At 30.6% G+C, this 27,973-nt stretch overlaps 2 protein-coding genes across 2 annotated transcripts; both read right to left on the bottom strand.

Annotated features, from left to right (window-relative positions):
- Positions 1–13,266: 13,266 nt before the first annotated feature.
- Positions 13,267–13,892, bottom strand: LOC126669585 (two-component response regulator ORR4-like). The gene has a single exon (XM_050363093.2). The coding sequence runs from the start codon at positions 13,867–13,869 to the stop codon at positions 13,273–13,275; it is 597 nt and encodes a 198-aa protein (XP_050219050.1). The 5' UTR covers positions 13,870–13,892; the 3' UTR covers positions 13,267–13,272.
- A 7,161-nt stretch (positions 13,893–21,053) lies between these two features.
- Positions 21,054–27,724, bottom strand: LOC126670086 (zinc finger CCCH domain-containing protein 14). The gene is made up of 3 exons (XM_050363743.2): positions 27,445–27,724; positions 26,135–26,195; positions 21,054–22,055 (listed from the first exon to the last, which is right to left on the bottom strand). Exons 1-3 carry the CDS (start codon positions 27,530–27,532, stop codon positions 21,266–21,268), a joined length of 939 nt encoding a protein of 312 aa, XP_050219700.1. The 5' UTR covers positions 27,533–27,724; the 3' UTR covers positions 21,054–21,265.
- Between the last annotated feature and the right edge of the window lie 249 nt (positions 27,725–27,973).

Raw genomic sequence — 27,973 nt, forward strand, 5'->3', positions numbered from 1 at the left:
AAATATAGAATAGTTTTATTTTTAATCATAGTTGTAAAGTGTCTTTAATATCATCAAAAGATTGTGGACTTGAATTCTAGCAAGTATTTTTTTTTTCTATTATTGTAAAAGTTAAAATCAAATTTACAGTCATATGATTACAAATATAGTACGCATGGGGCCTTTGCTGGATTTTTTATGCTCCTAATGTTTTGGGGCATCACGACAATTATATACCTGCTAATATGATGCCCACCCACCTCATATTGGGCCGAAATGGTATTTCCTACCGATTTATGTCATTCTTCATAGTATACCTGACAAATTGGGAGGTGTAGCCGCATAAATACCCGTCCTCAAGTGGGAGGCGAAACAGCAGGGTGAGGTTATAGAATATGCTCGATTGAAATGAGAGGTTACACGGGGCTTAGCAAATGGTTGAACTTCATTGAGATAAAATTATCTTTTTGTCAAATTTAATATTTAGGTAGTATTTTTTTAAAATGAAAATTGTAATAAAGGCCATCAGAACTGGGAAAAAAAACTCCAAATGAAGAACTTATGCACAAGAAGTGACTCACACAAGGTGGTATACTAAAGACTACGACTTTTAGATGAAGCGAATTACAATATGCAAAAGAGCATACAAGTAGGATTTTGAAAGAAATCCATGCTAGAATACAAGAAAATATGATATTTACATTTATAGCTGAAAATCGTCTTCGCAAAACTTGATAAAATCACATCTTTTGGAGAAGTCATAGTTTGTTAAAAAAAAATATGCCTATTCATGCATTTTATAATTTTCAAATGATAATAATCCTTAAAGAGTATCAAAATTATATATAATTTTCTTTCAGAATAAGATCTCTCCATTGCAAGAAAAATTTCTCAAACACGAAAAGCATAACCCAAGATAAACCCAGTTCGAACAAAACCAAACTCCAAACAGCCATAGCAAACTCATAATGCATCAGAATGTGATTTTGCGTCTCTTGAATTCCACAAACTGAACTGAATGAACAAGGAGACTTATTAATGGTATTCTGTCATGCATCGCAGTCTATGTGAGACAGAAAACCCTCGGCGAAAAAGATAACCTCCAAATTTTATTGAAAGGCTTACCACTGTTTTCCTGCCGTCACTTGTATTTCCTAGAATTTTGCAGAAAGGTTTCAGACTATGAATACCATTCCAAGCTGCTGCCCAGAAAAATTTATCTTCAGCTACCAAATTCACTTTAAATGCTCAAGCCAAGATTGCAATGCAATCAGCTCAATTTTCTAATTCATGTGAAGACGTCTTCTCCACAACCAGACAACATGACTAACCTCTGAAATTACAGCTTGTTTTTATCTTTGTAAGTTGAATAATTCAGAAAACAGGTCTTGCATTAAGCCAATAAGTGTTCTATTTATCTTTCCAAAAAAAAAAATTTCCTTTATTTCTTTTGAAAGAAATGTTGTTAATGAACAACATTCGAAACTTGTGAGGTATTTATCTATACTATATATAAAAGCACGGATGGGGGGGGGACAGGCACATTTACCTAATAACCCTTTTAAATTTATAGCTAATTGATAGCTAAATAAAGGTTTTATAGTAATTTATTAATTAATTATAAAACATTAATATTAATTATTCCTGATTTAACTAGAAGTCTAGAATATTAACTGAATTTAAATCCGGAACAAGTTGTTATCTATAGATTCATAACACAACAAAAGATTGTTAATTAGCTAGAAAGTTGCCAACTTATATTCAATTTAGAATTCAATTGACCAAAGGCAATCCAAAACGGAATTCTGTCAGAGATGCCATCAGAATTCAAATTCTTAGCTATAGACAAAAAAACTGATAACTCATTATTATTTGATAAACAAAGTTTCTGATTATGAGTCTCTTCCTTCTAATAGTATCAAAATACTGAAAATATTATGCTTCGCAAAACGAACTTTGAATTATTTTTAGAAATTTTCGAAGGCATTTTTTGAAATCTATGATTCCTGAATTTATAAATTTACTATTTAGATTGAATATAAAATTCAAATTCTTAGCTATAGACAAAAAACTGATAGCTCATTATTATTTGATAAACAAAGTTTCTGATTATGAGTCTCTTCCTCCTAATAGTATCAAAATACTGAAATTATTATGCTTCGCAAAACGAACTTTGAATTATTTTAGAAATTTTCGAAGGCAATTTTTGAAATCTATGATTCCTGAATTTATAAATTTACTATTTAGATTGAATATAAAATTCATGAATTATACTTTAATATAATTATTTTTCCACTCAACATGTGAGATTTTAACTGAGGAAATTGGAGAATGAAGAATTTTTACAATTTGTAGATTCACAATACAAGTTTTAAATATTTTATATTACAGCAAAAACTCTAATTAATTTAATATTAATTATAATCTTAATATATATATTAGTATAATTATAATGAATTTAATTAATTTAACATAAACTCTAATTAGATAAGGAATGTTAGCTAAATTTAAAAATTAACAAATTAAATTTTATTTATTTCTAATAAAAGTTTTAACTAATTAATTTAATATTGATTATAAATAAAATAAATTGATATAATATAAATAAATTTATTTAATATATAAATTTTTGATGAGTTAAATTACGAGCCACGTGCGTAGCACGTAATGCGAAACTAGTCTTAAATAAAATTCTGAATAAATGAACAAAGATAAAATAATTTTGAACCATAAAGCAGTTGAATGAAAAAAGAATTCCAACTTCTAAACCCATTTTAAAAAAAAAAAGCAATTCGCTGGTGATATTTTGATTTTTTTGCCTATTAGTATTACTTTTGCGAAGAATTTGAAGCGTATTTTTCAGTGTTTTGAGCTTGTTTCGGGTCTCACAATTAACTTCCACAAGAGTATGCTTATGGGTATTAATGTCGACAACTTTGATTAAGATAATTAATAAATTTAGGAAAATCAAATCAAAAAATGTGTCCGATTTGATTTGATCTATAAAATTTTAGCATAATTAATCGGTTAAAGATGAGAGGGAAGTTGAACCGACCGTCTGCTCACCCATATTTCTTGCCTTCCATATTAGGATCCCTTTCTCTCATGCCCTTATTATTATTATTATTATTATTATTATTATTATTATTATTATTATTATTATTATTATTATTATTATTATTACACATTCTCAATACCATTATAAATAGGACCTTTTGGAAACCATTTACACCACAGACTATTAAATATAAAAAATAACTCTTTGCTATATATGTCACTATATTCTTAGTTTCTTTAGTAAGTCTTTTTTCTTTCCTTTTTTTAATACCTATCCCCTCTGCTTCCTCCATACTTTTGTCATCTCTTTGAGCATATGTAGGTGAAAATTTTAATGGTTTTATATTAATTCTTCTTATGATAATCGATTTATTATTATTGTTGTTGTTGTTGTTATTGCTTTTGCATATGAAACCGTTTTCATTAAATTCATATGTATGTTTTTCTTTAATCTTTATTCAAGAAGAGATAAGTCTTTCTCTAGTTTTTCTATTTTTCTTTTAAAAGTTGGCCACCTTTCTGCTAATTTCATGCATAGAAAATTATCGTTTAAAAGGGAACTCGTTTTTATAAAAATAAAAAATAGAAAGTTTTTTCACTTATAGTTATGTCGATTTTGGAAATTCTCGAGTGTTTCGATAAATAGTTTAACGCTTTGAATAGTTTCCAGTTTAACTATAAATTAACTTCCATAATAAAACTCACTATAAGTATTAAATAATAAAATTTGAATATTCGCAATCAATTTTTTACTATAAAAGGTTTTTTATAGACAATTAAATTAATCATAGTGAATTTATGTGAACTTTAATCCATTATACATTCGTTGATTATTTGTAAACTATCATAAAAAGATCCACTGCACGTAAGGATGATAAGTAGTTCTAAAAGTATAATTTATAATAATATATAATAAAATTATTTACCATATTTTACTTATTATATCTGACATATATAGTAGGTGAGGAAGTCACATTTTTTATCCGTTGTAAAAACATTTTAAATTATTATATTATTTTTGTTGATCAAGTAAAAGATCATTAGCATTTGATCTTGAAGATTAGATTATATCTTGATGGTTTCAGAAACCCTAAGATAAACCATTCTCTCTCAAAATGATGATATTTTGTTGTATTTCAAACAAAAAGTGTCCATTAGTAGTAAGAATGTCAGTATTCCAGGTCATTTTTTATTTTATTAGATCAAGTGCTTAAATGTGAATTTTCATGCATGAACACCATTGATTATCATTAGGTTAATAAACTTTGGAATTAAGCATATATATATTTAATATTATTTTTGTCCTCGTATTATGCATGGCTTTCTTTTAAACTATGGTGCACTCAAATTTATCGAACCCTACATTAGGATGTCTCATTTTCATTTCCGAATATATTTTTAAAACTGTTTTTGATTTTCGCATTTTTTATTCGGTGAAATATATCTTTTAATCTAAACGCAGAAACCCGAATAATCATATATATGCATGCATGATTGATTTCTAATGTGAAGCGTTTGATTTTGTTTTGATAGAAAAACGAGAATAGTGTGAAATGGATTCAAGAAATTATGAGGTGGACCTGACATTGAAACTTGGTTTACCATATGAAGATAACAATCAATCCCATCTTGGGCAACATCTTGATCATCATAACCCCACTCCTTCTCATCTTACCAACTTTAACTTCAGTGGCCCTTACACTCATCATCAGGTTTATTTTTCTAATCATTTTATTTAAACATCATTACTCAGTTATTGGATACTATATTGCAAAGAAATTTATCCAGTTTTTCATTTCTGTTTTCATGAAAAATGCTTATGAAATTCCGCAACGTTATATTTATAGCTTAATTTTGAAAACAACTATACATATTTGATATTTTTAAGTCAAAGAAAAAAATTACTACTTTATTGATTTGTCAGTTTTAAATTTTTTATTTGAATTATTATTATTTAAAAAGTGAAACCGTGCATATTACTATTCTTTTAGGAATTTGTTTATGTAAAGATCAATTTATTATCAAATAAGCTAAGACATTGCAGTGTTGTATTACATTTAAATTTCATGGATTATTATTAACATTCATGGATTTTATCCTTGATATATGTTCAATCAATTGACACGATCTCAAAATTGCTAAAGCAAACTCACACAATTTTGTTAAGTATATAATTGATAACTTCATAAGACTTATTGATTTACAAATTCATTTGTCTAGTAATTATCACACAAATATTTATGAATAAAAAGTTCTATTTTCTTACATTTTAAACTTGCAGATCATGAAGAAATAAGAAATTTATATTATTTAAATTGAAATGAATAAGTATATATATATATATATATATACTCATACACACACGCACGCACATATATACATATAGCCTAATCACTAAAACTTCTCACCTTCAAACTTTTTTTTTCAATATTCTGAAGTTGAAAAGTTGTCAATTTTATCCACTTTTAAATTTTCCGTTTTCAATTGTACTCTTAAACATCAAATTTGCCTTTTCACTTGGATAATATTCAAAATAAATCCTTCATTTTTAACTTATATTCTAAATTGACACAAAGATTATAAATAGTACAACAAAACTATCTTCCTCACAAAATTCTTAGTTAATTTAATTAATTCTAAATAAATATAAAAAATTAATTTTTAAAATAAAAGAATTATTAAAAACCAAAACTGATTCGGAGATCTGGAAAAACCGGATCTGGACTCATCCTCCATGGAAGGAGGATGAGATGTGCTCATCCTCCATCCATGGAGGATGAGTTCAGATCTTGTCCCCCATGGAAGGAGGACGATACGTCTTCCGGCGGTGGTTTGCGGACGGGTCCGAGGTGGCCGGCAGCGGGTTTGAGAAAAACGGAGACGGATTTGAAGTTGGAAGTCAATTCATGTTGTTTTTTAGTTTATTTAAAATATTATTTAAAAATTTAAATTAGTTTTATTTTGATTTTGGTTTTTTTGTTAATTTTTAAAGTTAAAGAATTTATTTGTACTTTTTTAAATGAAAAAAGAATATAATTTTATCCTTAAATATAGTTATTGGGATGATTTCATCCTTAAAGTAAAAAAAATTTAAAAATTTCTAAATTAGGATACAATTGAAAACGGAAAATTCAAAGTGAATAAAATTGACAACTTTTTAACGTCAGGGTGGAACTGGAAAAAAAATTTAAAGATAAGAATTTTTGAATATATATATATATATATATATATATATATATATATATATATATATATATATATAACATAACATTTTCATGAGTATATGGCTTGTATAAACTATTTATTTTACTTTATATTTGTAAGATTATAATTTAAAAAGAGTTCTCAGTTTATATAAACTACTTAATTTACTTAACTTTTTATAATGTAAAAGTCATTATTTCATAATTTATTTGGTTGTAAATTATTAACTTTTTACTATATAAGATATTATTTCTAAAAAATTCTCAATTTATATAAATAATTTTTTTAACTTTTTATATTATGAAAGTCATTATATAAAAAAGTATTTAAATTTAAATTCCATTCAATTTAATTACAAATACCATTATCTATATACTAAAAACAATATTAATGGTATAATTTTTCTTGACAAAGAACATGACATATTTTTCATTTTATTTGAACTACAAATAAGAAAATAAGAAGAAAATAAGAAAATAATTAAACACATTTTATAAAACAGGGAGCATTTAGTAGTTATGGAATATTGAGGGAAGGAGGTCAAATCAACATGAATATGAGGGTTAATGAAGGCCAACCCAACATAAATGCCTATGGAATGGTTACTCAAAGAGGAAATGCTGGTATGTTATTTAATGATTATTTTTGTAGTTTTTTGTTTTACAATAATACATAAAGAGCACTAATTTTATATAAAGTGTTATTTTATTTATGACCTAACCAAATCAAATAATCACACTGAATTGACAATTTAATTCAGTTCGATTTGTATTAAAATAATAGGTCAAATTATTAAAAAAAAGTCTAATATTAAAAAAAGTCAAATTTCTTTGACTTTTTTATAAATTTATTCAAAAAAAATTATGATTTGTAAATCATCACACCATGATAATTTTGCTGTAATTCTATCTAATTCAAATTTATTCAAAACTTTTAATAATATTAATCTTTTATCTCAGTACTATATTTAATTTTTTGTTTTTAATTTTGAGTTGCAAACTTACTTTTTATTAGCTTTTACCACAAAAAGATAAATAATCTAAAATTGCATTTTTTTGTTGTTTCTGTTTTTTTTTTTTAAGATTAGATGTTAAATTTACAATTCAAAAAAATTGAGTTTTGCTTGCTAATGAATTGGGCATTTAAATTGATTGGAAAAAATTGGATAGAATTACGATGACATTATTAAATTAGGATAGATTTATAAACCTTAAAAGTCTTGTATAGTTTTACACAATTTAAAAGAATTTGAATATTTGGCACATTAAACCTTCAAATAAGCCAACTTTTTTTAACTTGATGTAATTCTATCCAAAGATTTTGAACTTTTTAAATTTAATCCAATTAAACAAGAGACAAAGGCCCCTCACGTTTGTCATAATTCACAATTTGGTACCCCTTATTTGAAAATCAAATGATTTGGTAGCTCAGTTTTGATTTTATAAACTATAAGACCCTTTTATTTTATTAAATGTAGGTACTAAATTGTTAACAGAATGAAATGTGAGGTACCAAATCGTTTAAAAATGAGGTACCAAATTGTTTATATAATTGAAACTGAGGTACCAAATCGTTTATATAATTGAAATTGAGGTACCAAATCATTTGAAAGTAAATGCAAATTATTAGCGGAACTAACAGAAGGGCCTTATAGTTTATAAAATCAAAATCGGGATATCAAATCGATTAATCTTCAAACAAGGAGTACGAAACTGTAAATTATGACAAACATGAGGGGTCTTAAAGTAATTTGCATATTAAATAATTACACAATTGATCTAGCTATATCAATCTTTCACCTTAGTACAACATTTATTTGTCTTTTTATATCATTCTGACCTTCAAACTTGTTTTTTTTCTACAACAACTAAAAGATATAGAAATACTGCTTTGTTGTTGAATATTTTGTAGATTAGCAGTTAGATTTTATTTTTGTAAAAATTGATTTTGCTAATTAAGAAGTTTAGTACATGAATTCAACTAAAAATTTGGAGTTTAGAGATGAAAGACTGGTATAGTTAAATTGATTGTGGTGAATTGAATAAATTTGTAAACGAAATTATCAAATTGAAATAGATTTGTGACTATAAAAAATCTAGATTGATTTGCAAAAAAATCAAAAGAGTTTAGCATATTTGAACTATTAAGTCGAATAATTTAATTTTTTGATTGATTTCGTTTTTACAGTAAAAAAACAAAATCAATTACTTTTGGTACAAATTAATTCGAAAAATCAAATCGAATTAAAAAAAATTAACCAAATCGAGTGATTCTATTTTTTTTTGGTTTTGCATATTTTAATTTTTATAAATTCAATGTGGTTCGATTTGAAAATAAAAATGTAGGAAACAACCCCATTGGTGGACAGAACTCGAACGAAATGGGATGGGGGGAGCCAAACTCATATGGATCAGTAGTAGGAATTCCCATAAGTAATCCAACTTACTTCAATGCTCCAAGTGGAGGCTCTTCGTCTTCAATAATTTCACGTAGGAAAGATTCAACAAGACCAACCTATAATGATCCTAATAAGAGATGCTCCAACTTCAATTGCAATAGTAATGATACTCCTATGTGGCGCAAGGGTCCTCTTGGTCCCAAGGTATGTCATATATATAAATATATAAATTATAATACGGTTTTCATTCAATTCGAATCAAACTGAGCCAAACTAAATACTAAATTTATTTTCAATATAAAACCGAATCGAATGTATAAAATATCAAAATATTGCAAACCAAACTAAATGTGTTGGTTTCACTACCATATAGTGTGCCAATTTCAACAGTAGTTTAGCAGTTGTTTTAAAACTGTTGTAATAGTTTATATAAGGCAACAGAAAGATTACGATTAGAAATTACTGCAAAGAAATTAATAAAATTCAAAGTTACGACATAAGACAGCATATATGAAAAATTGTTGTATCAACAATTTGTCTGAATTTAGCAATATTTTTAAATTTTTGTCTTATTATAAAGAGTTAATTACATATTAAATCATCAACTTTACATAAAACCTCAAAAATAACATGATCTTTAAAACGTGTCAATTCAAGGCATCACCTTTCATTTTTTTTAAAACAACATGTGCACATTTTTAGGTAAAATTTTGCTGATTTGGACACTATCAGAGTGTCACGTATCATGCCACGCCAACAAAAATACCACTAAAAATTACCGATGTTTTTGGAAAAAAATAAGAGATGGTGTCCTGAATTAATATATTTAAAAGGTTGTGTTATTTTTAAAATTTTGTATAAAGATGGTGATTTATATGTAATAACCCTGTTATAAATACAAAATACTTGAAAAATTTTAATTCTACATTTTTTATTAGAAAAGCTAAATCACTCTCTCAATTTTTAAATCAAAATCTGAAAATAAAGATTTAAAGTTCATTACCATTTTTTATGCCATTTAAAAAAGATCAACCTGTAAATTCAACTTAGTCAAACAAAGATAATAAAGTAAAAATTAACTTACTGAAAGCGACTTATATAATAATTGTTTGATTAGTTTTTTAATTTGATTTCTTCAAAATTACTGGTGGACTCATAAAAAAATTTAAAAAACATAAAGTGATATATTTTTGTAATTTTGTAAAAGTTGATAAAATAAAAAATCAACATAAAAAAATTAATATTATTAATTTTGTGTTAATAATATTCTCTGAAAATAAATTTTATAAGATTGATAATTGTTCATCATATGCTCTATGTGGATCAATCCATAATTAAAATTAACCATAACCTTTTTTTTTAAAAAGACTAAACTAAAAAACAAAAATTTTGACATTATTGATTATTTTGGTATGTGCATGTATCTATATACACACACACACACACACACACACACACACACACACACACACACACACACACACACACACACACACACACACACACATATATATATATATATATATATTAGAGGTGGCATATAGTTGTCTAATCCAAACATCCAATTTAACCCGCCAAAAAAAATACAGTTCATTTTTTCTTAAAAAAATTTGGGTAATTTTTGACCTAATTCATTTTAGCCCATAATATTTTGGATCAAAATAATTTTATAAGAATGACCTGATGGATAAAATTGGGTCCAAGTAAATTTCAAATTCAAAAGTATTTGAGCTTTTTAGAAATCAAAATAAATTTTAAATTTCAAAAAAAATATTTTTTTGGAAAATATTTATTTTCCATAAAAATATAAATATTTTTAATTCGAGAAACATATATTTTTTTCCCAAAAAACAAAATTTCACGATAAATATTAAAAATATTGTTTTCAAAAAATATAATAAATATTGTTTTTGAAAAATGTTATTTTTTGGAATTATTTTCATTTTTAAAAATAATATTTTTTAAAAAAAATCAATTTAATCTTTAGATTTTGAATTTTTCATTTTATATATAGACTTCAAATATCTCACCTTATATTTTGGATATTTTGAACGTTCATGACCAACCCATCCCAAAACAACCCAAAAAAATTATGACCCAAATTTTTCCAATTCAAAATTACCTAAAACTAAATAAGCCCACCTGAACCCGCCAAAAACACTCATATATATATGTACATATATATATATATATATATATATATATATATATATATATATATATATATATGTACATATATATGTATACTTTTAGGTACATATATATACATATATATATAGATATATACATATATACATATATACATATATACATATATATATACATATATACATATATACATATATATATACATATATATATATATATATATATACATATATACATATATACATAGACATATACATATATATATACACACACACACATAAACAAACACACACACACACACACATATATATATATAGCTTAAACTTACATAATTTCTTGTTTTTTTGGATTTTTTCAGACATTATGTAATGCTTGTGGTATTAAGTATAGAAAGGAGGCCGAGAAAAAAAGAGCCAAAGAAGGAGCTTCAACTTCAAAATAATATTTAATCTTGCTCATCGGAATAGTATTTGTATTATTATTATGATTTTGCTCATCGGAATGTAGCCTAATCCTAGTTTCTCAAAACTAGTCAATTTCGACTCTATTCTCAAATTTACAGTTGGATTTTTTATTTTAGTTTTCATTCTTTATTTCCATCTATAATTTACCCGGACATTTTAATTTTTTATATAAGCTCAAGTCTGGCCCGAGCCTGCTTCGGGTTTTATATTTCCTACCCAACCATGCTCTAACACTATATATTACGGGCTCGGGTCGAACTTGAACGAGTTTACATGCAAAATCTATAAAAATAAAAGTTCGAGTCCACCCATAAAATAGCGATTTTTTTCAAGCTCGGGCTTGGGAAAAAAAATTATTATCCAAACCCGGCCTTAAAGACTGAGCTTGAACGGGTATCCAAACCCATGAACATGTTTAGGTGGACCTGGCATTGAAATTTGGTTTACCAGAAGAAGATAACAATCAATCCCATTTTAGGGAAAATTATTACTAAAATCCAAATAAGCCCATCTGAACCTGCCCAAAAACACCTATCTGCCACCTCTAATATATATATATATATATATATATATATATATATATATATATATATATATATATATATATATATATATATATATTGTAGTTTGAACTTACAAAATTTCTTGTTTTTTTATCCTTTTTGTGTAATGCTTGTGGAATTAAGTATAGGAAGGAGGCCGAGAAAAGAAGAGTCAAAGAAGAAGCTTCAATTTTAAAATAATATTTTATTTTACTCATCGAAATAGTATTTGTATAATTATTATTGCTCATCAGAATGTACCCAAATTATAGTTTCTCAAATCTAGTCAATTTCGACTCTATTCTCAAATTTACAGTTGGATTTATTATTTTAGATTTCATTCTTAATCTCAATCTATAATTTACATCAGCATATGAATTATGTACAAACTAAATAAAACAAAATTATGCAGTGTTGTATCAAATTCATACGTAGACGAACCAAAATATGGCTATTTAATTTGAAAATTCATCCATCAAATAAATATAAACAATCTATCATTAAGTCCATGCACTTTTCATTTTTTTATAGACAATCTACCCCAACTTCTAAACCTATTTAAAAACAATATTGCAATAATGATAGTTTGATTTTTTGTTTGCATTTTCATAGACACACACACAAACACACACACACACACATACACACACACACACACACACACACACACATATATATATATATATATATATATATATATATATATATATATATATATATATATATATATATATATATATATATATATATATATATATATATATATATATATATATATATATAGTTAATTTCTAATATGAAGTGTTTGATTTTGTTTTGATAGAAAAACAAGAATAGTGTGAAATGGATTCAAGAAATTATAAGGTGGACATAGATCTGTTTATGAGCCCGACTCGGGTCAGACCCGCCGGACATTTTAATTTTTTTATATAAGCTCAAGTCTGGCCTGAGCCTGGTTCGGGTTTTATATTTCCTACCCAACTCATGCTCTAACACTATATATTTACGGGTTCGGGTCGAACTTGAACGGGCTTACACGCAAAATCTATATAAATAAAAGTTCGAGTCCACCTATCAAATAGCGGTCTTTTTTCAGGCTCGCGCTTGGGACAAAAAAATTATTACCCAAACCCGGCCTTAAAATCCGGGCTTGAACGGGTACCCAAACCCGTGAGCAGGTTTAGGTGGACCTGACATTGAAGTTTTGTTTACCAGAAGAAGATAATAATCAATCCCATCTTAGGCAAAATTATTGCTAAAATCCAAATAAGCTCATCCGAACCCGCCCAAAAACTCCTATCCGCCACCTCTACTATATATATATATATATTACAAGACCCAAGGCTCTATAAAAGGGGGGAGGAAGGCCTTAGCAAGACACACACTTTTTTTTTCGTAAAGTAATATAGGAAACATATATAAATATCTTGGAATTAATACATGTAGGTTGAAAAAAAGGACTATACAGCAGGCAACCCTTTTATTTTTTAGGTCTTCTCTGAGGAGGTTCAGGAGATATAGCCTTTCTCTTGCTAATATTATTTTCCTTAGTGTTGCTTCCATTAATGGTATCATCATCAGGCTGTGTTTTTAGAAGATGAGGCTGCAGCTTCTCCACATCTGATAATCGAAGTGATTTCAAGAAGAATTCCTCAGCTCCTCCTTCCAAGCACATGGAAATTCTAAAAGGTATATTTTCAGATGACATAACCACAACTGGGACATCCTTCCAAAACGAACCCTTGACTCTTTTGAGTAAGTCATAGCCGCTCATTCCGGGCATACAGTAGTCTGTCATGATCAAATTCACTTTCATTCCCTCTTGTTGTGTTGGTTGAGAAATATTGAAAGAAGAGGAAGATGGTGATGATGGAGCAGAAATAGGTTCATTATCTTCTAGTTTATCAAGCAATCCAAGATATTCTAAATCTTTATCTCCAGACTCCACAAAAGTTACTTGATAAGAAGAAACTCTTAGCAGTCTCTCTAAAAGCTTCCTGTCAAGAACACTATCATCCACTTCCAATACATGAAAATGATGTTGCTGTTCTTCATCAGCTGATTTCATCATCTCCATTATTATTAGGTCAGAAAATAATATTATATTCGATTCTTGATCTGCTATTTCACTTTTAGAGAAAGAAATAGAAATAGATAAGAGTGAGGTGGGCCTTAGCAAGACACACACTTGTCTCCAAAACAATGGGGTCGGGAATTAGCAAAACTGAAACCTTTTCCAATTTCTTTCCAAACTACCCAGACACATTATAAATTTTACAATTATTGGGACTACCAGCAAGCCTGGTTCAACACATTTCTTATGCAAAATTTTGGAGGAAGTCACTCTTGGCTTATCTATTTTGATTAGAGAAGCCCAATTACAAGTGTTCCGAATTGGTTCTCACAATGGTGGGATTATTTTGGGGCCATTTCAGAAATTCTCATTCCCCAGGCCCAGAACGGATACAACTATTTTTGCACAACTTACAAGCTAACAGATCAGGAAAAGAAGCTATCCAGCCTTTTTCACTTCTGTTCGAAATTTTTTACGCCATGGGTTTTGGCTTGGTACTTTGACTACAACACAAAGCCCAATAGTCTTACCATTCTGACCCGAAAGTTCAAGGTTAAATGGTGGGATAAGTACAAGACTATCAATGAATGTTCCACATCAGCGGTATATAACTGGTTAGTCAAGAAGGCCCATGTTGAGCCCATTACAAATCCAGCAACCTCGATATTTTTGGCCCAGAAGTCTCATGCCCAGACTCTCCTAGCCCAAGCCAAAAGCGAAGAGGAATACTTTATAATCATGCAGCAACTCCTTCGGACTAGGCCCAACTCGTCTGCTGCATCAGCACAATCAGACACAGACTCTGAGCCTATCATAAATTTAGGCGATGACAATGATGATGATTGTTTTGGTATTTTTTTCCCCTGTTTCTAAAAGGAAATAGGCCCTACCATTTGAATGTATGTTTTATTATTATTTGTTATTGTAAAAAAAAAGTATAAAACGACAAGTGACAGCACCACATCACATGGAGTGCTGCCTTATCATCTACAAGCATTATTGATACTCGAGACAAAGGCCCCATCAGCCAGCCACTCAAGCTCAATTATTCATTACATTACAAAAGAAGGTGACAGACATATATCACTCATGACAAGAGGGGCACTGCCAGCTACCAATCGTTACAAGCCTCCAAAATGAAGCACATGGCCCTGGACCACATGCTTACACTAGTGGAGGAGCATCTTACAAGACCCAAAAAAGAAAAGAGAATTGCGAATAGGCTTTTGGGTTGTTCAATCTTCATTCATTTAGAGTGACATATTCAAAAGCTCTAGAACCAGTTCTTCTAAACCCCCAGAAATTGTATCTCGTTTTTACAATCATTTTCTTAATTTTGTACTTTACAAGTAATAAGCAGTAGCTTATTTTACAATCTGATCTTACGGGAAACTGTAAAGCACCTTTACAAATCTTCAATACAAGTAAGCTTTATGCTTAAGTTTTACAATTCGTGTTTCCATTCATGCTTTTGTTTTAATTAATTTTACTGTTCATTGTTATTTCTTTCGTGCATCATTTATTTATCATTTCTTCACTTCATCCATTTGCATTTCCACACTCTAGCTCCATATTACTGTTCTTGTGAACAGTACACGCAATCATCCTCTCCGCACTTCTAGTATCAAAGCCATCGAGGAAGGAGCAAATCTAAACAGTACTTGTTAATATTATAGTATAGTAACTTGAGAACTTACATCTGCCGAGTTATTTTGGGGAGATTTTATGGCAGTAAGACCCATTTCAACGGAGTAAGTCCATTTAGCTCCGGTTGTAGGCAGTGTATAGTACTATCTTTACTATACTACAATATGAACTCTCTCCTGTGTAGAAATACTTCTTTCTCTAGCTCTTCTACAGTCTCTAACGAGGCTAAGAGGATTGTCAATAGTGAAGAAATCACTATTGAGGATTTTGACAAATCCATCGACAATTGGGATATTCCCAAAATACAAAAGGACCAGATTTACAAGACATCAAAATTTACAAATGTTTTCAAAACAGACTTTACAATTAAAACTGAGGAAAGAGATATACAGCTTTCTAAGCCTTTTGAAACTATACATCTTCTTTCTCAGAATTCTTTACAAAAACATAAAGACAAACAATACAAATACATTCATATAGGTTTAGTCCAGGTTGGCATTAAACCTCTTATAAAGGAAGAATTGAACACCTCAATCCTTGCAGTCCTAAGAGACAATAGGTTCCTAGACTTCCAGGATTCTTTACTGAGTTCGGTTGAATCAAGTTTTTGCAATGGTCCTGTTTCTTTTGACTGTTATCCAAATTTTACAGTGTCCTTAAATGACAAAAATATTTTACAATCTTTGGTTTTACAAATAAAGACACATAATTACAAGATGATGAGCGGCTCACTACCCGTTGCATTAATTTTCAAAGTTCATTACAACCCGGAAACTTTTCGTGGACTCTGAAAACGTAAGAAACGATCGTCGAACTCGACAATATAAATTAGGGTTTCTAAAGGGATGTTTTCACACGAAGTTTAATCGATTAGTCGTATACCTTGAAGGATATTAAACGCGTATAAGACATTGGTTAATACTTAACGAGTTACGAATCGTTTTAAAAGTGAAATTGGAATACCTAAATCAATAACATAGGATTTTAGGTTTACGAGGTTCACGTATATGTACTAAATGTGTATTTGATTTGTATATTTATCAGATGTACCAGCAAGCTACAAGGTAGACGTTTTAGGATTAGCAGTGTTTGACCAGCATATTGAGTGCGTTGTAGATTGGATAGTGGGTCACCTGAGTTACATTATACTTTCGTATATTATTCGTAAAAGTTATCTAATATATATCGTATTTATTATAAGTAAATGCATCGCATCTTTATAATTTGATGATATAGTATATTGTTTTATCGAATGCTTTACGTATAAAAATCTAGTGTGCGATCCGAATAAACTAACTACCTATTGGGTGTCAATAGGCTGTGTGATCACCAGTAAACTAGTCAATCTAACGTGTCTAGATTGTTAATGATATGATGAGTGCGCACATTTTTTAAAATGGAAGTTGGATAATGAATGATAGATACGAGGTTGAACTCGGTTGAACTATCTTAGGACCCGCATCTAGTGGGGTAAACTCGGTCGAATTATCCCGGGCCCACAACTTGGGATTAAGAGGTTTACAGCAGTTAACGTGGTTGAGTTATCCTAGGGCCGGGCCATTGGATTGAACAATTGATTCGAATATCGTTATAAGAAAGAGATGATTCGTTAGTTGTGTTAAGTTTCAGGCTTTAAGTTTCGATCGGATCAAATGCTTGATGTATATGTTTTTTCGATTAAATGCTTTATCGAAATGTGATGTTATTTTTACAATACCGTTGGTAATTTGTAATCTCACTCAGCATAGTCTAACCCGGTATTTTTAAACATTTTTAGGTGCTTAGTGTCTGGACTTGGCTAGAGTCCACTCTTTTTGGATCCAGAAGTCACTAGTAGTATGTATAGTTCCTGACTTCCGTAGAGCTACAGTAGTAGTCCCGAGTCGACAGAGTAGTAGCCTTGACAGCTGTGCATGTGGTTTATTGTTACGTTTGTTGTCCTTGTTTATATATTTTTGTAGGCTACGTATGTTGTATTTTGTTCTCGGCACCAGATGTCGATGATTTGTTAATGACACGCTAGTATGTATATAGCACCGTGAGGCCAGTTCGTTCGTGGTACGGGAACTAGAGCCCACGTGCTTATCGGAACAATTAGTGTAAATATTTGTATATATGTTATATGTTTGCCTCTGTATGTGTTATATTTTGCGAAAACGTTTTATGGTTTTAGGCAGTGTTTTAAAAACCGAACCAGTGGCCGAACCAGTGAGGCCACCGGTTTCCGGTTCAACCGGTTGAACCGGTTCAATGACCGGTTCAACCGGTTTAATAAATTTAAAAAAATTTCTGATTCACCGGTTTTTTACCGGTTCAATCCGGTCTGATCCGGTTCAACATCCGGTTTTTTATCGGTTCAATCCGGTTCGACCGGTCCAACCAAAAGATCCAGTTTTTCACAGTTTCAGACTGGATCACTGGCCGGTTCGCGGTTCAACCGGTCCGACCGGCCGATCCGGTCCGTTTTTCAAAACATTGGTTTTAGGCTTGCTACGGGTTTTGGAGCTATCACTCCCATTCCCTAGTGCCGGTCTCGGCTCAATAATTTGGGTCGTGACAGAGCAACTTCTTCGCTAAAATAAAAAAAAGTTGAAAAAGGTTTAAAAAGACCCCTATATTAATTAGAATTTAGTTGTGATTAGTTTGTATTTAAATATAATTAATTAGAGTAATTTAAGGTTAATTAGAAATCCACTCTCCAATTAAGGTGCCACGCAGCATAGGGGGCTTTTGATTCGGTTTTGTCTAATTCAGGGTAAAAGTGATCCGGTTTTACTAATTTGGACGTTTTTGATACTTTGTGCCAAGTTCAGGGGGAAAAGTGATCCTTCGTTCAATGAGTAGTATATGGTTGTATAGGACATTCAAGACTCCCTAATAAAATCAATCAAACCTTTACATTCTGATTTAGGTTTTGTGCAAGTAAAATATATAGACCAGTCAGACTTTTCTACTTGTTAGAAACCTCTAAAGTTAGATGAATTTTTTGGAGTACATCCTACTTGCCTCAAATGCCAATCCAGATCGAGTCATATGCGAGTCTAAGTGTTTACACGCTTTCATACTTGTTTATTTCCAGCTTTCATATCCTGTGAACTGCATATACTGTTGAGATGAGAATAATGCAAATATGACCGGCAAATAAAACTGGTAACTGATAAGTTAAGCACACGAGTCTCGGGAAGGTCCACGAACTAGGTCTTTTGGTTCGATGTACGGTAACCTTAGTTAAAAGGCATTTCTAGTTGAACTAGGTGCCAACTCCATTTTCACAACCCATTTTCAGATCGAGAAGTCAGCCAACTCGTTTACACCCGTAGAAATAATTAGGGATGGGCATGGACCGGTTAACCGGTCCACGAGGGTAATTTGTAAATCGGTTCATAGTATCGATTTTTAAAATTAAAAACCTAAACCTAAAATTTTAAACGGTTAACCATTTAAAACGGTTTAGTTTTGTGGTTTTGCGGTTTTTAACCATATAAGTATTAAATAATTAGAAATTAAAAAGATAAAATTTAAAAAATAGTCTAATAAGTAAGCTTTTATTTCCATTTTATTTAATTGTTAAAATATAAATCTCATATGTTCCTGCTGCAATTAGATAAATATTTTATTAAAAAGATAAAGTTCTTATATATATTCTAAAATAAAAATATATTTCTAAATATATTTTGTGTTTAGAAATTTTATGTGTGTAAATTATAAAATATATTTTATTTGAATCATTAAGAACTTATGTGTGTGTGTGTGTGTGTGTATATGTATATATAATGTATAAAAGTATATATTATTTTAGGCTTATCCCCTTAAAAAAACCCCACCTTTTAGCCCCAATTCGTTTGCACCCTCACGTTGAAAAACCACCAAATATACTCAAATTACGACCTTTCACTTTCAATTGCAACCTCAAATATTAAAATCCACAGTTTTTGGTTTCAGTTACACCCTTAAACATCAAATTAACCTTTTTTCAATACTTTAAATTTTAATAAATATTTTAAATGGTCCTCATAGTTATAATTAAAATAAAAACACCATCTTCCTTAAATTTTCAAATAATAATAATAATATGATCAAATCCATGTAACAGAATCTGAAATTCAGACAGTACAAAATTCAAACAAAAACAAAATACCCAGTAAAGAGACCAGCTTCATATTGCTTTTAGTTACAGATAGTTTGAAGAATTTGCAGTTTTTTAAGGATATAAGACAACTGTGCACATTGTAATTAGACAATGGCATTATTAAATTAGGAAAACACAAAAACAACAGTGGAACTCCACACCAACAATACCAAAAAGTCGGCTTCCGAAAGTTTTAAACTTACACCTTTCAAAAGAAATTCAGTTGAAGAAGACGAGGTCATCTTTCATGGAGAAAGACGACTGGTTCGTCTTTCTCTCGAAGAAGATGAGCATGCTTTTAATTTTTAATTTAAAAAAAAATAAAACTTAGTTTATATTTAGACTAATTATTTAATTTAAAAAAATTACTAAATATAAATTTTTTTAGAGGGTCGGATAGTGGCGACAAAATCATTCAAATATCGAAATCTTGTTAATTAATTTTGTAGAGGCCGCATTATTGTTGATATGAAATTTTATAAAATAAATGTATATTTGTTTATATTAAATAAAAAAATTGTTAAGTTTAATAAGTTTTGAAAGAATAGTTTTATTTTTGTTTTAAATACAACATTAGCCCTGTTTAGAATACTCCCTTCATCCCACTTAAGAAGGGACATATCCCTTTTACATATAAATTAAAAAAAAATTACTCTTTACCCCTATTAATTATTGTCTTGTAATTTTTATGTGGAGTATTAGCATTAATTATATAAAGAGAAAATGGGGGTATAAGAGAGAATTTCTTGTAAAATAGCACAAAAACCATGATTTAGCCTTCTTATGTGGGACAAAAAAAATTGAGATATGTTTCTTCTTAAACGGGACGGAGGGAGTATATGCTAATATTTAAAGTATTAATTTCAACATTTTTTAAGTGAAAAATAGGTCAATTTGATGTTTGAGGGTGCAATTGAAAGTGAAAGGTTGTAGTTGAGATATATTTGGTGGTTTTACAACGTGAGGGTGTAAACGAATTGAGACTAAAAGGTGAGATGTTTTTAAGGGGATAAGCCATTATTTTATAAACCGGTTAAGCGCGGTTTTTAAACTTCAACACTTAAACCTAAATCATCAACCATAAAAATTAAAAATCAAAATTTAAACCTAAACTCTTGAACCGGTTAATCATATTTTTCGGTTCAGTTTTACGGTTTTAGTTCGGTTAATTGGTTGGACCAATTTTTTTTCGCCCACCCCTAAAAATTACCATTACTTAAAAAATAAAAATCAGTACTCCATTCATAGAATAGCTATTTTATTCCATATATTTCTTTCAATGAGCCAAACATAGACAAATCACATTACCATGAAGGCCTTCTTTGTATAATTGAAGTAGGCCAACACAATTAGCCACATTTAAAAACTGCACCTGAAAGCAAGGAAACAGTGGCCAGCAAGTCGACGAACATATCAAGTAAGCCTTGGCATATTTCAATTAACATAGGAGCAGCAAAAACATTAAAACATAACAAAATACCAAGACCTAGAAAGCTCTCATAAATGGCATCTCTCTAATATATGCATACAAAAATATTTGGTAAAACAGACCAAATATCCACAAGCTACAACAAGAACAAGTCCTAAATCAGGGGAAAATAAACTGAAGAAATTAAAAAGAGATCACATCATCGATGTGCGCAATTCATCAGGTCCGTGTGCAAAGTGGCACCTATCTCCAAATGTGCAAGTTCCTTTAGTAAAGTTGTCGCATAGCTTCGTTTTAAAGTTGCTGGATCCAGTGGAAGCATTCTTAGCAGCGTGCTTCATCGGAGGTCCATGTGAAGAGGCCTGGCTAAGATTCCCAATGAGCTCACGAACCATAGCACTTGCTTGATTGATTTGATCGAAAGTACCCTCAAACTCGATATTCCTCAGGTTGGGGTCGGACTCGTGATCTCTGATGGCAAGTTTGGCCCCTGTAACACGACAAATTTGCTTCGAGTTGACACCGTTTTTCCCAATGACAGCACCAGCAAGTGAAGCATCAATACTGATCTTAGCAGTGGCAGAAGCCCCAAAGCTGGGAGCATGACCATGACCATGACCATGACCATGACCTTGATGATGTGGAGGCTCCATTTGGCGGCCCATTCTACTTGAATGTGGACCCATGGAACGTGGATCTTCATAGTATGGACCAGTAGGCTTCCCAAGCTCCCATTCACCATGGGCAAAATGGCATTTATCCCCAAACTTGCAGCCTTCAGCTGAGTTGAACTTAGTGCACAAGCGCGACTTCACAGCTGGCGGAGAGGAGCCATCTGGAAAAGATGGTGGAGCTCCTGCATTTCTAGAGATTGGTGGGGCAGCTTGACTACTGCCCAGATTAATCATTTGAGACACAGCCTTGAATCCTCCTGGTACATAGTGCAAAAAGTGACATCCCTCGCCAAATGGGCATCCAGAAGTACTGCAACAAAACAACAAGTACATCAGCTATACGTCACAGATAATACAACTAAAAGATTTCAAAATCTAAGTATCACGATATAGTTGCAGAATTATAGGAAATACGACTCAGTTTCTCTATCTCCAAAGAGGTTGGAAAACAGAAAAAAGAGAAATAATGTGTTCCATAGAAGTAACACTGTTGCACCTCTTTTGAACTACATAAATATCTCTCAGGCACAAGCTTAACCTAATCAGTAGTAGAATTAAAGAATACAAAATTTCATTTAGAACACTAAACCTAAATGATATGCACATTCAGATTTAATGAAGTGACTGAAGCAATAGTTTCATTGGTGCCATAGTTGTTAAAAGCGCGCCTCCGCTAGAATAGCGCATAGCGCAGGTGGTGCGCCTCAGAAACTCCTGAGGCGACCACCTTCATCAAGGCGCGCCTCAGGCGCGCTAAAGCGCTCAGGCGAGCCTCTGAAGCGCGCTTAGCGCATCTGAGAAACCCTAATAATTTTGGGCTTGGGTTTTGGGCCTTTAAAAACAAAACATTAACAAAAGAGTTAGTTGGATTTTTGGCTTTTAAAAATATTAAAAGAATGCATAGAAAATTTAAACGACTGCTCCTCTTCTCCTCTTCTCTGTTTTCTACCTTCAAACTTCCACAAAGGATCAACTCTTCTCTTCTCTGATCATCCAAGCAAGAAAAGAAATTATTGAGGAGGAGCAATCTGAAGAAGAGATGTTTGTAGATTCAGATTCAAATGATCATTTTGATTCTGAATCTGATGCTAGTCTTTCAGGGAGTGAGGGTCACGCTTTGACAGACAGAGAGTAAAAAATATAATATAAAACATACTAATAGATGATTTTAGGTTGCAACTAGTGGTAGGCTAGTAGCTTTATTGGACTTATGATTTTATCAAAAGCATACATTTAATTTTGGGGACAATTATTGTGTGTTATAGGTATTTTAATTTTTTTTACATATATGCGCCGAGCTTCACTCGGGCGTGCGCTTTTTTTGCGCCTTGCGCTTAAAGCGATATGGGACCCTTGGCGCTTTAAGTGCGCTTTGCGCTTTAACAACTATGATTGGTGCATATAAAACTACATATATTTGATATTTAAACATGTATAACAATAATTAGAGAAGGATTTATTTGGATGAAAATAGCACAGAATCATAGAGACAATCATGATGCTTTCAATAGAACATATAAAACTACATAAATGACATATAAACATGTTTAATGACAATTAGAGAAGGATAGATTCGTATGAGAAGAGCACAGAATCAGACACACATTCATGATGCTTTTAATAGTACATATAAAACTACATATTTGACATATAGACATGTCTAATGATACTTAGAGAAGGATAAATTTGGATGAAAATAGCACAGGATCAGAGACACATTCATGATGCTTTCAAAAAGAATTGCACAACTAGAGATAGAAGCCAAACAAACAAACTCAATGCACAACAAGATACTCTGATTCTTCTATATAGGTGGCCATACACATGTCAACACGACACAACATAGGACATAAAAGTAAAATACATGTCCGACACATCTCCAAGACATGACGGTTTACTGAAACAGGTCAGATGAGATGAAAACAATGGAAAGTGAAAACATAGCAAGCCCAATGGAAGAAAAGAAGGGGAAGTAAAAAGATGGAAGAAGAGAAGACAGCTTGTTATGAAATAAACCTAATGGTCTGAACCTGTACTTTAAGCCCAAGAACTGAATTGCATATTTAAAGAACAAGCTATTGGCTTGGGCTCTTAAATTTGTAACTGGCCTCAGGCCAGTTACAAAATGCAATATTAGAGTCTTAACTAGATAGTCTTATTATTTCATAACTCTCTGAAACAAAACGTATCCTATAACACATGATTCCGGATAGATATCCTTGAGAATTAACAAGTTCAAAACACAAATATGCACCCTTATCCAATACCTATACCTGGGCCCGACTATCATAGCTAACATCTTGCTCCATAAATCCTTCATAGTACATTTAGGTAAAAGATGTTCTCTCTTATATCTATAAATTCATTACTACCTCAAAATGATCTAAGAAACTTCCCGAGTTATTAAGTAAATATAATACATAAGCAACCTCCAATTGCATATAGTTACATTGCAGTAGTATCCTGTCTTTTAATGTTGAGAAAAAAAAAGACAATTTCAAGTAAAATGACGATTCTTGAAAGCAATTGCCTGAAATTACACCCAATATGCAGCATAAATAAAGTGAAAATAAACAAAATAGTAAGACATTTACAGATAAAAGAGCAAGGAGCAAAAAAAACAAATTACAGGCAACTAACAGAAAACAGTCTTGTATGAAAAATTTCCAGGCAATGCAAAAAGACAGCCTTCATTGGGAGGCCAGTAAAAATATTTTCTTAATCATTAACATAAATCAAGAGGCATTTTATGAGATGGAACATAAACATCCCCTGTGCTACATTTCAATAAGCATTATCTCTAACATAAATGCTCAAAACAATCACCACTGCCTAAAAACAGAAATGAAACACATATCTCATTCAATAATCTTGCTTGTAAAAATACTCAAGGAAACCACCAGTCCAAATCATGTGCAGGATGGCAACAGAATACTATGTAGCACAAGCCAGAGCATTAGAGCAGGCAGGTATGATGGACTAGTCCATTATTGCTATTGTTTTACTTTAGTCTTTTTATAAACAACCTCATAAACTAGTGATAAGAATACTTGACAGCTCAGCAAATAACTTTAATTTTTTGACACAGAAAAAATAAAAATCTTCAATGACAGTGTTGAACAAAATTGAAAACATTAATAAATGCACAATTCATGTTCAACTTAACTAATCTTCTTTATTGCTTGTGCATTTGACATTTAGCACACAGTTGAATTGCACATATCGACACTCAATGCAAAAAGAAATAAAAGAAAATGACTATCAACGAACACCGACAATTTCACAACATAAATGGAAAACAGTATTACTTGAATTTGAATTAAAAAAAGAGGGCATAAAGCAAAGGCAAAAAAATAATCAGCCACTGTTTTACAATTGCTTCATAATACTACATGGTTGATTCAGAAATTTTTATTCTTTTACCAACAAGGTGCGTACCCCAGCTCAACATGCAAATAAGAGTGAAGATCTAGCAGTATTAAGAAAAGTTTAAACTCTCTAAATTACAGAAAAAAATTATAACTGTAACTACAGTGTGAGATCTGAACATGTGGCGTAAAATCATATAAATTTGAAGAGACGAATCCATATAGGCAACCCCAATTAACTTGGATTTAAGGTTTAATTACGTTGGTTGAGTTGACATTATTATTATAATGTGAAACTTACAAAGTATAGTCCTATTTGTGCCCTTTCCCTGAATGATTAGAAAGTTGCAATGCAACGTGTACATACATAATCAAAAACTTGCAAGAGAATAAACAGGAACATCGGCAAGCATTAGATACTTACAAATCTCAACATGATTGCTATTATCACAAAACTTTATGCAAGTAGTCAATCAAATTGCACATTCACTGAATCTAGGGTGGAAACTGAATAAGCAATAAATAAATCAAACAGCATTCATGAACCATCACATTGCGTCCATAAATTAATTTTCCTTGAATCCCATATCTTTCATGATTATATGGGAAGCATGATAATAAGTTGGACAATTTTTCAATCCTCTAGACCTTCTTTTGTTTGTCATGCATGCCAGTAAGTAGTTATTCACAACTCCTTCATCATGCAACTTATATCACACTTGTTTCATGAAAACATAGGCAACATGATCATAAATTGGAGAAATTTTCCATCCTCTAAAACTTCTTTCATTTATCAAGCATGCCGGTACGTAGTTATCCACATTCCTTTATCAAATCAATCATTTCGGTTCAATTATTAATATTATAAGAAAACCTGTACCACAGCTTTAACTTTTCAATTCATTAGTCCAGATCATACTGATTTTACTTGCAATCTTTGCAGATAGCTATATTTTAGAATTCATTAAAAGTATAAATTAGATGGAACAACATTTTACTTTAGATAGGTCAAGATTTGAACCTGAAAAACTTTGTGCATGGCTTCGATTTGCTTCCTATACCAGATGAAAAGGACTCCATTTCTGTTGCAGAAGATTAGATAATTTCTCTCAGTTAATATTTTCAGTGAGTTATTATTAATCTTTGAGCTTTAGTAATGTCGAATATTACCTCACAAAGTTTAAGTAGTTAATGATACTTAATATTTTAATAAAAATAAATTACTAAATTGGCAGTACCCTTTCAATTCATGGGAAAACTAACACCTAACCGACCAAAAACCCGAGTACAATGTTTTAAATAAATAGTGTTTAAAGCAAAAGTTTTGTCAATTCAACGCATTCGTGTTCATCAAAACGACTCCTGATTTTATTCCCTTTAGTTGGAGAATATTAAAAAGGTAACAAATTTTAGTAACAATGTTTTAATACTTTCATAATCCCTGGTAGGAGATGTAATAAATTTAGAACTCGCATTTCTCTTTGCTTTTACAGATTGAAGTTCCGTATTCATACTTTACCTCTCTCTCTTATACACTAAGAAGCACGAAAACTTCAACGAAGTAGCTTGTCCCGTTTAGGAAACCGGAAACTCTCAAAAACTCATAGGAAATGTTTCGGGTCGTTTTGGTAAATAAAAAAGGTTAAATAGTTGTAAAAAAACCTAAAGAATTCTCAACAAATAATTTTTTTAATCAATTACCCACAATTTTTATTATTCAAATATCTACAATAAATCTTATCTTGTTATTTTTTATTCGGTTTAATTATGTTTGATTTATTTTATTAATTGGCATAAATGTATAAATAAAATTTAATATATATAGCATTTTAAAATTTCTAATATTATAAATAATAAATAAATCCCAATATTTTTATTGTTTACACGTTTCTCCCACATTTCTTGTCCTTCATTTCAGAAAAATGTTGTTTCTCGTGACCGTTTCATGTAGTTTCCGTGCTACTTAGCTTATACATTTTTCTCTCAAACAGGATAAAACCCGAAAACAAAAGAAAATCAATCAAGCAAACAAGCCAATAGAAGATAAATTGGAACTTAAAAATCATCAATACACTCAGCAAATCCAAGTAATCAATAATCAAATCTCTAAAAAAACAAAACCTCAGGTAATAGTTCTATCAGACACAATTAGCCACAAGCACATCCACAAGCAGAAATGTAGAAACAGAAAAATTTAATTTCCACTCCAATTTCTTGCCAACCAAACACAGAATCCAAATAGAATTATACATTATAAAAAAAAACTAGGACATACATAAAATAATTACGAAAGAAACTAACAGTAAGTGATAATAATGTAAAATGACGAACCTTGTCTATTTTTCTTAAAACCGCCATTACCATTCAAAGCACCACCATCATGCCTGCCTCTTTTGCGGGCGCCGCCACCGTACTCCATTAGAGATCTAAGCACTGCTACTGCTACGATGCAATTAAGAGCAATTAATGCAAACCCGCGAAGAGCGAAAAGAGAAAGCCAAAGAATTAAACCCTAGCACAGAGAGTTTAGGGTTTCGAAGATAGAAAGGGAAAGGAAAAAGAAGAGTTAAAACACGCGGAACTTAAATTAGGTTTTTAAAAGATGAGTAATATTGTGATACTCCTTTTCAGGTTTTGTGTACTGTTTATTTTAAATTGGCTAAACCCATTTTAAGGTCCTTAAATTTTTATTTTTTGGTTCATCAAGTCCTTCAATTTTTATTTGACTTTTTCAAATTTTTAAACTTTCATTTTTTGTTTTGTCAGGTCTCTCAACTTCTGTTTGACTTTCTCGGGGTCCTTAAATTTTATTCTTTTGGCTCATTAGGTCCTTAAACGTTAAGGACCCAATGAACCAAAA

Source organism: Mercurialis annua, linkage group LG2, assembly GCF_937616625.2.
Source record: "Mercurialis annua linkage group LG2, ddMerAnnu1.2, whole genome shotgun sequence".
In the NCBI taxonomy this organism is placed as follows: domain Eukaryota; kingdom Viridiplantae; phylum Streptophyta; class Magnoliopsida; order Malpighiales; family Euphorbiaceae; genus Mercurialis; species Mercurialis annua.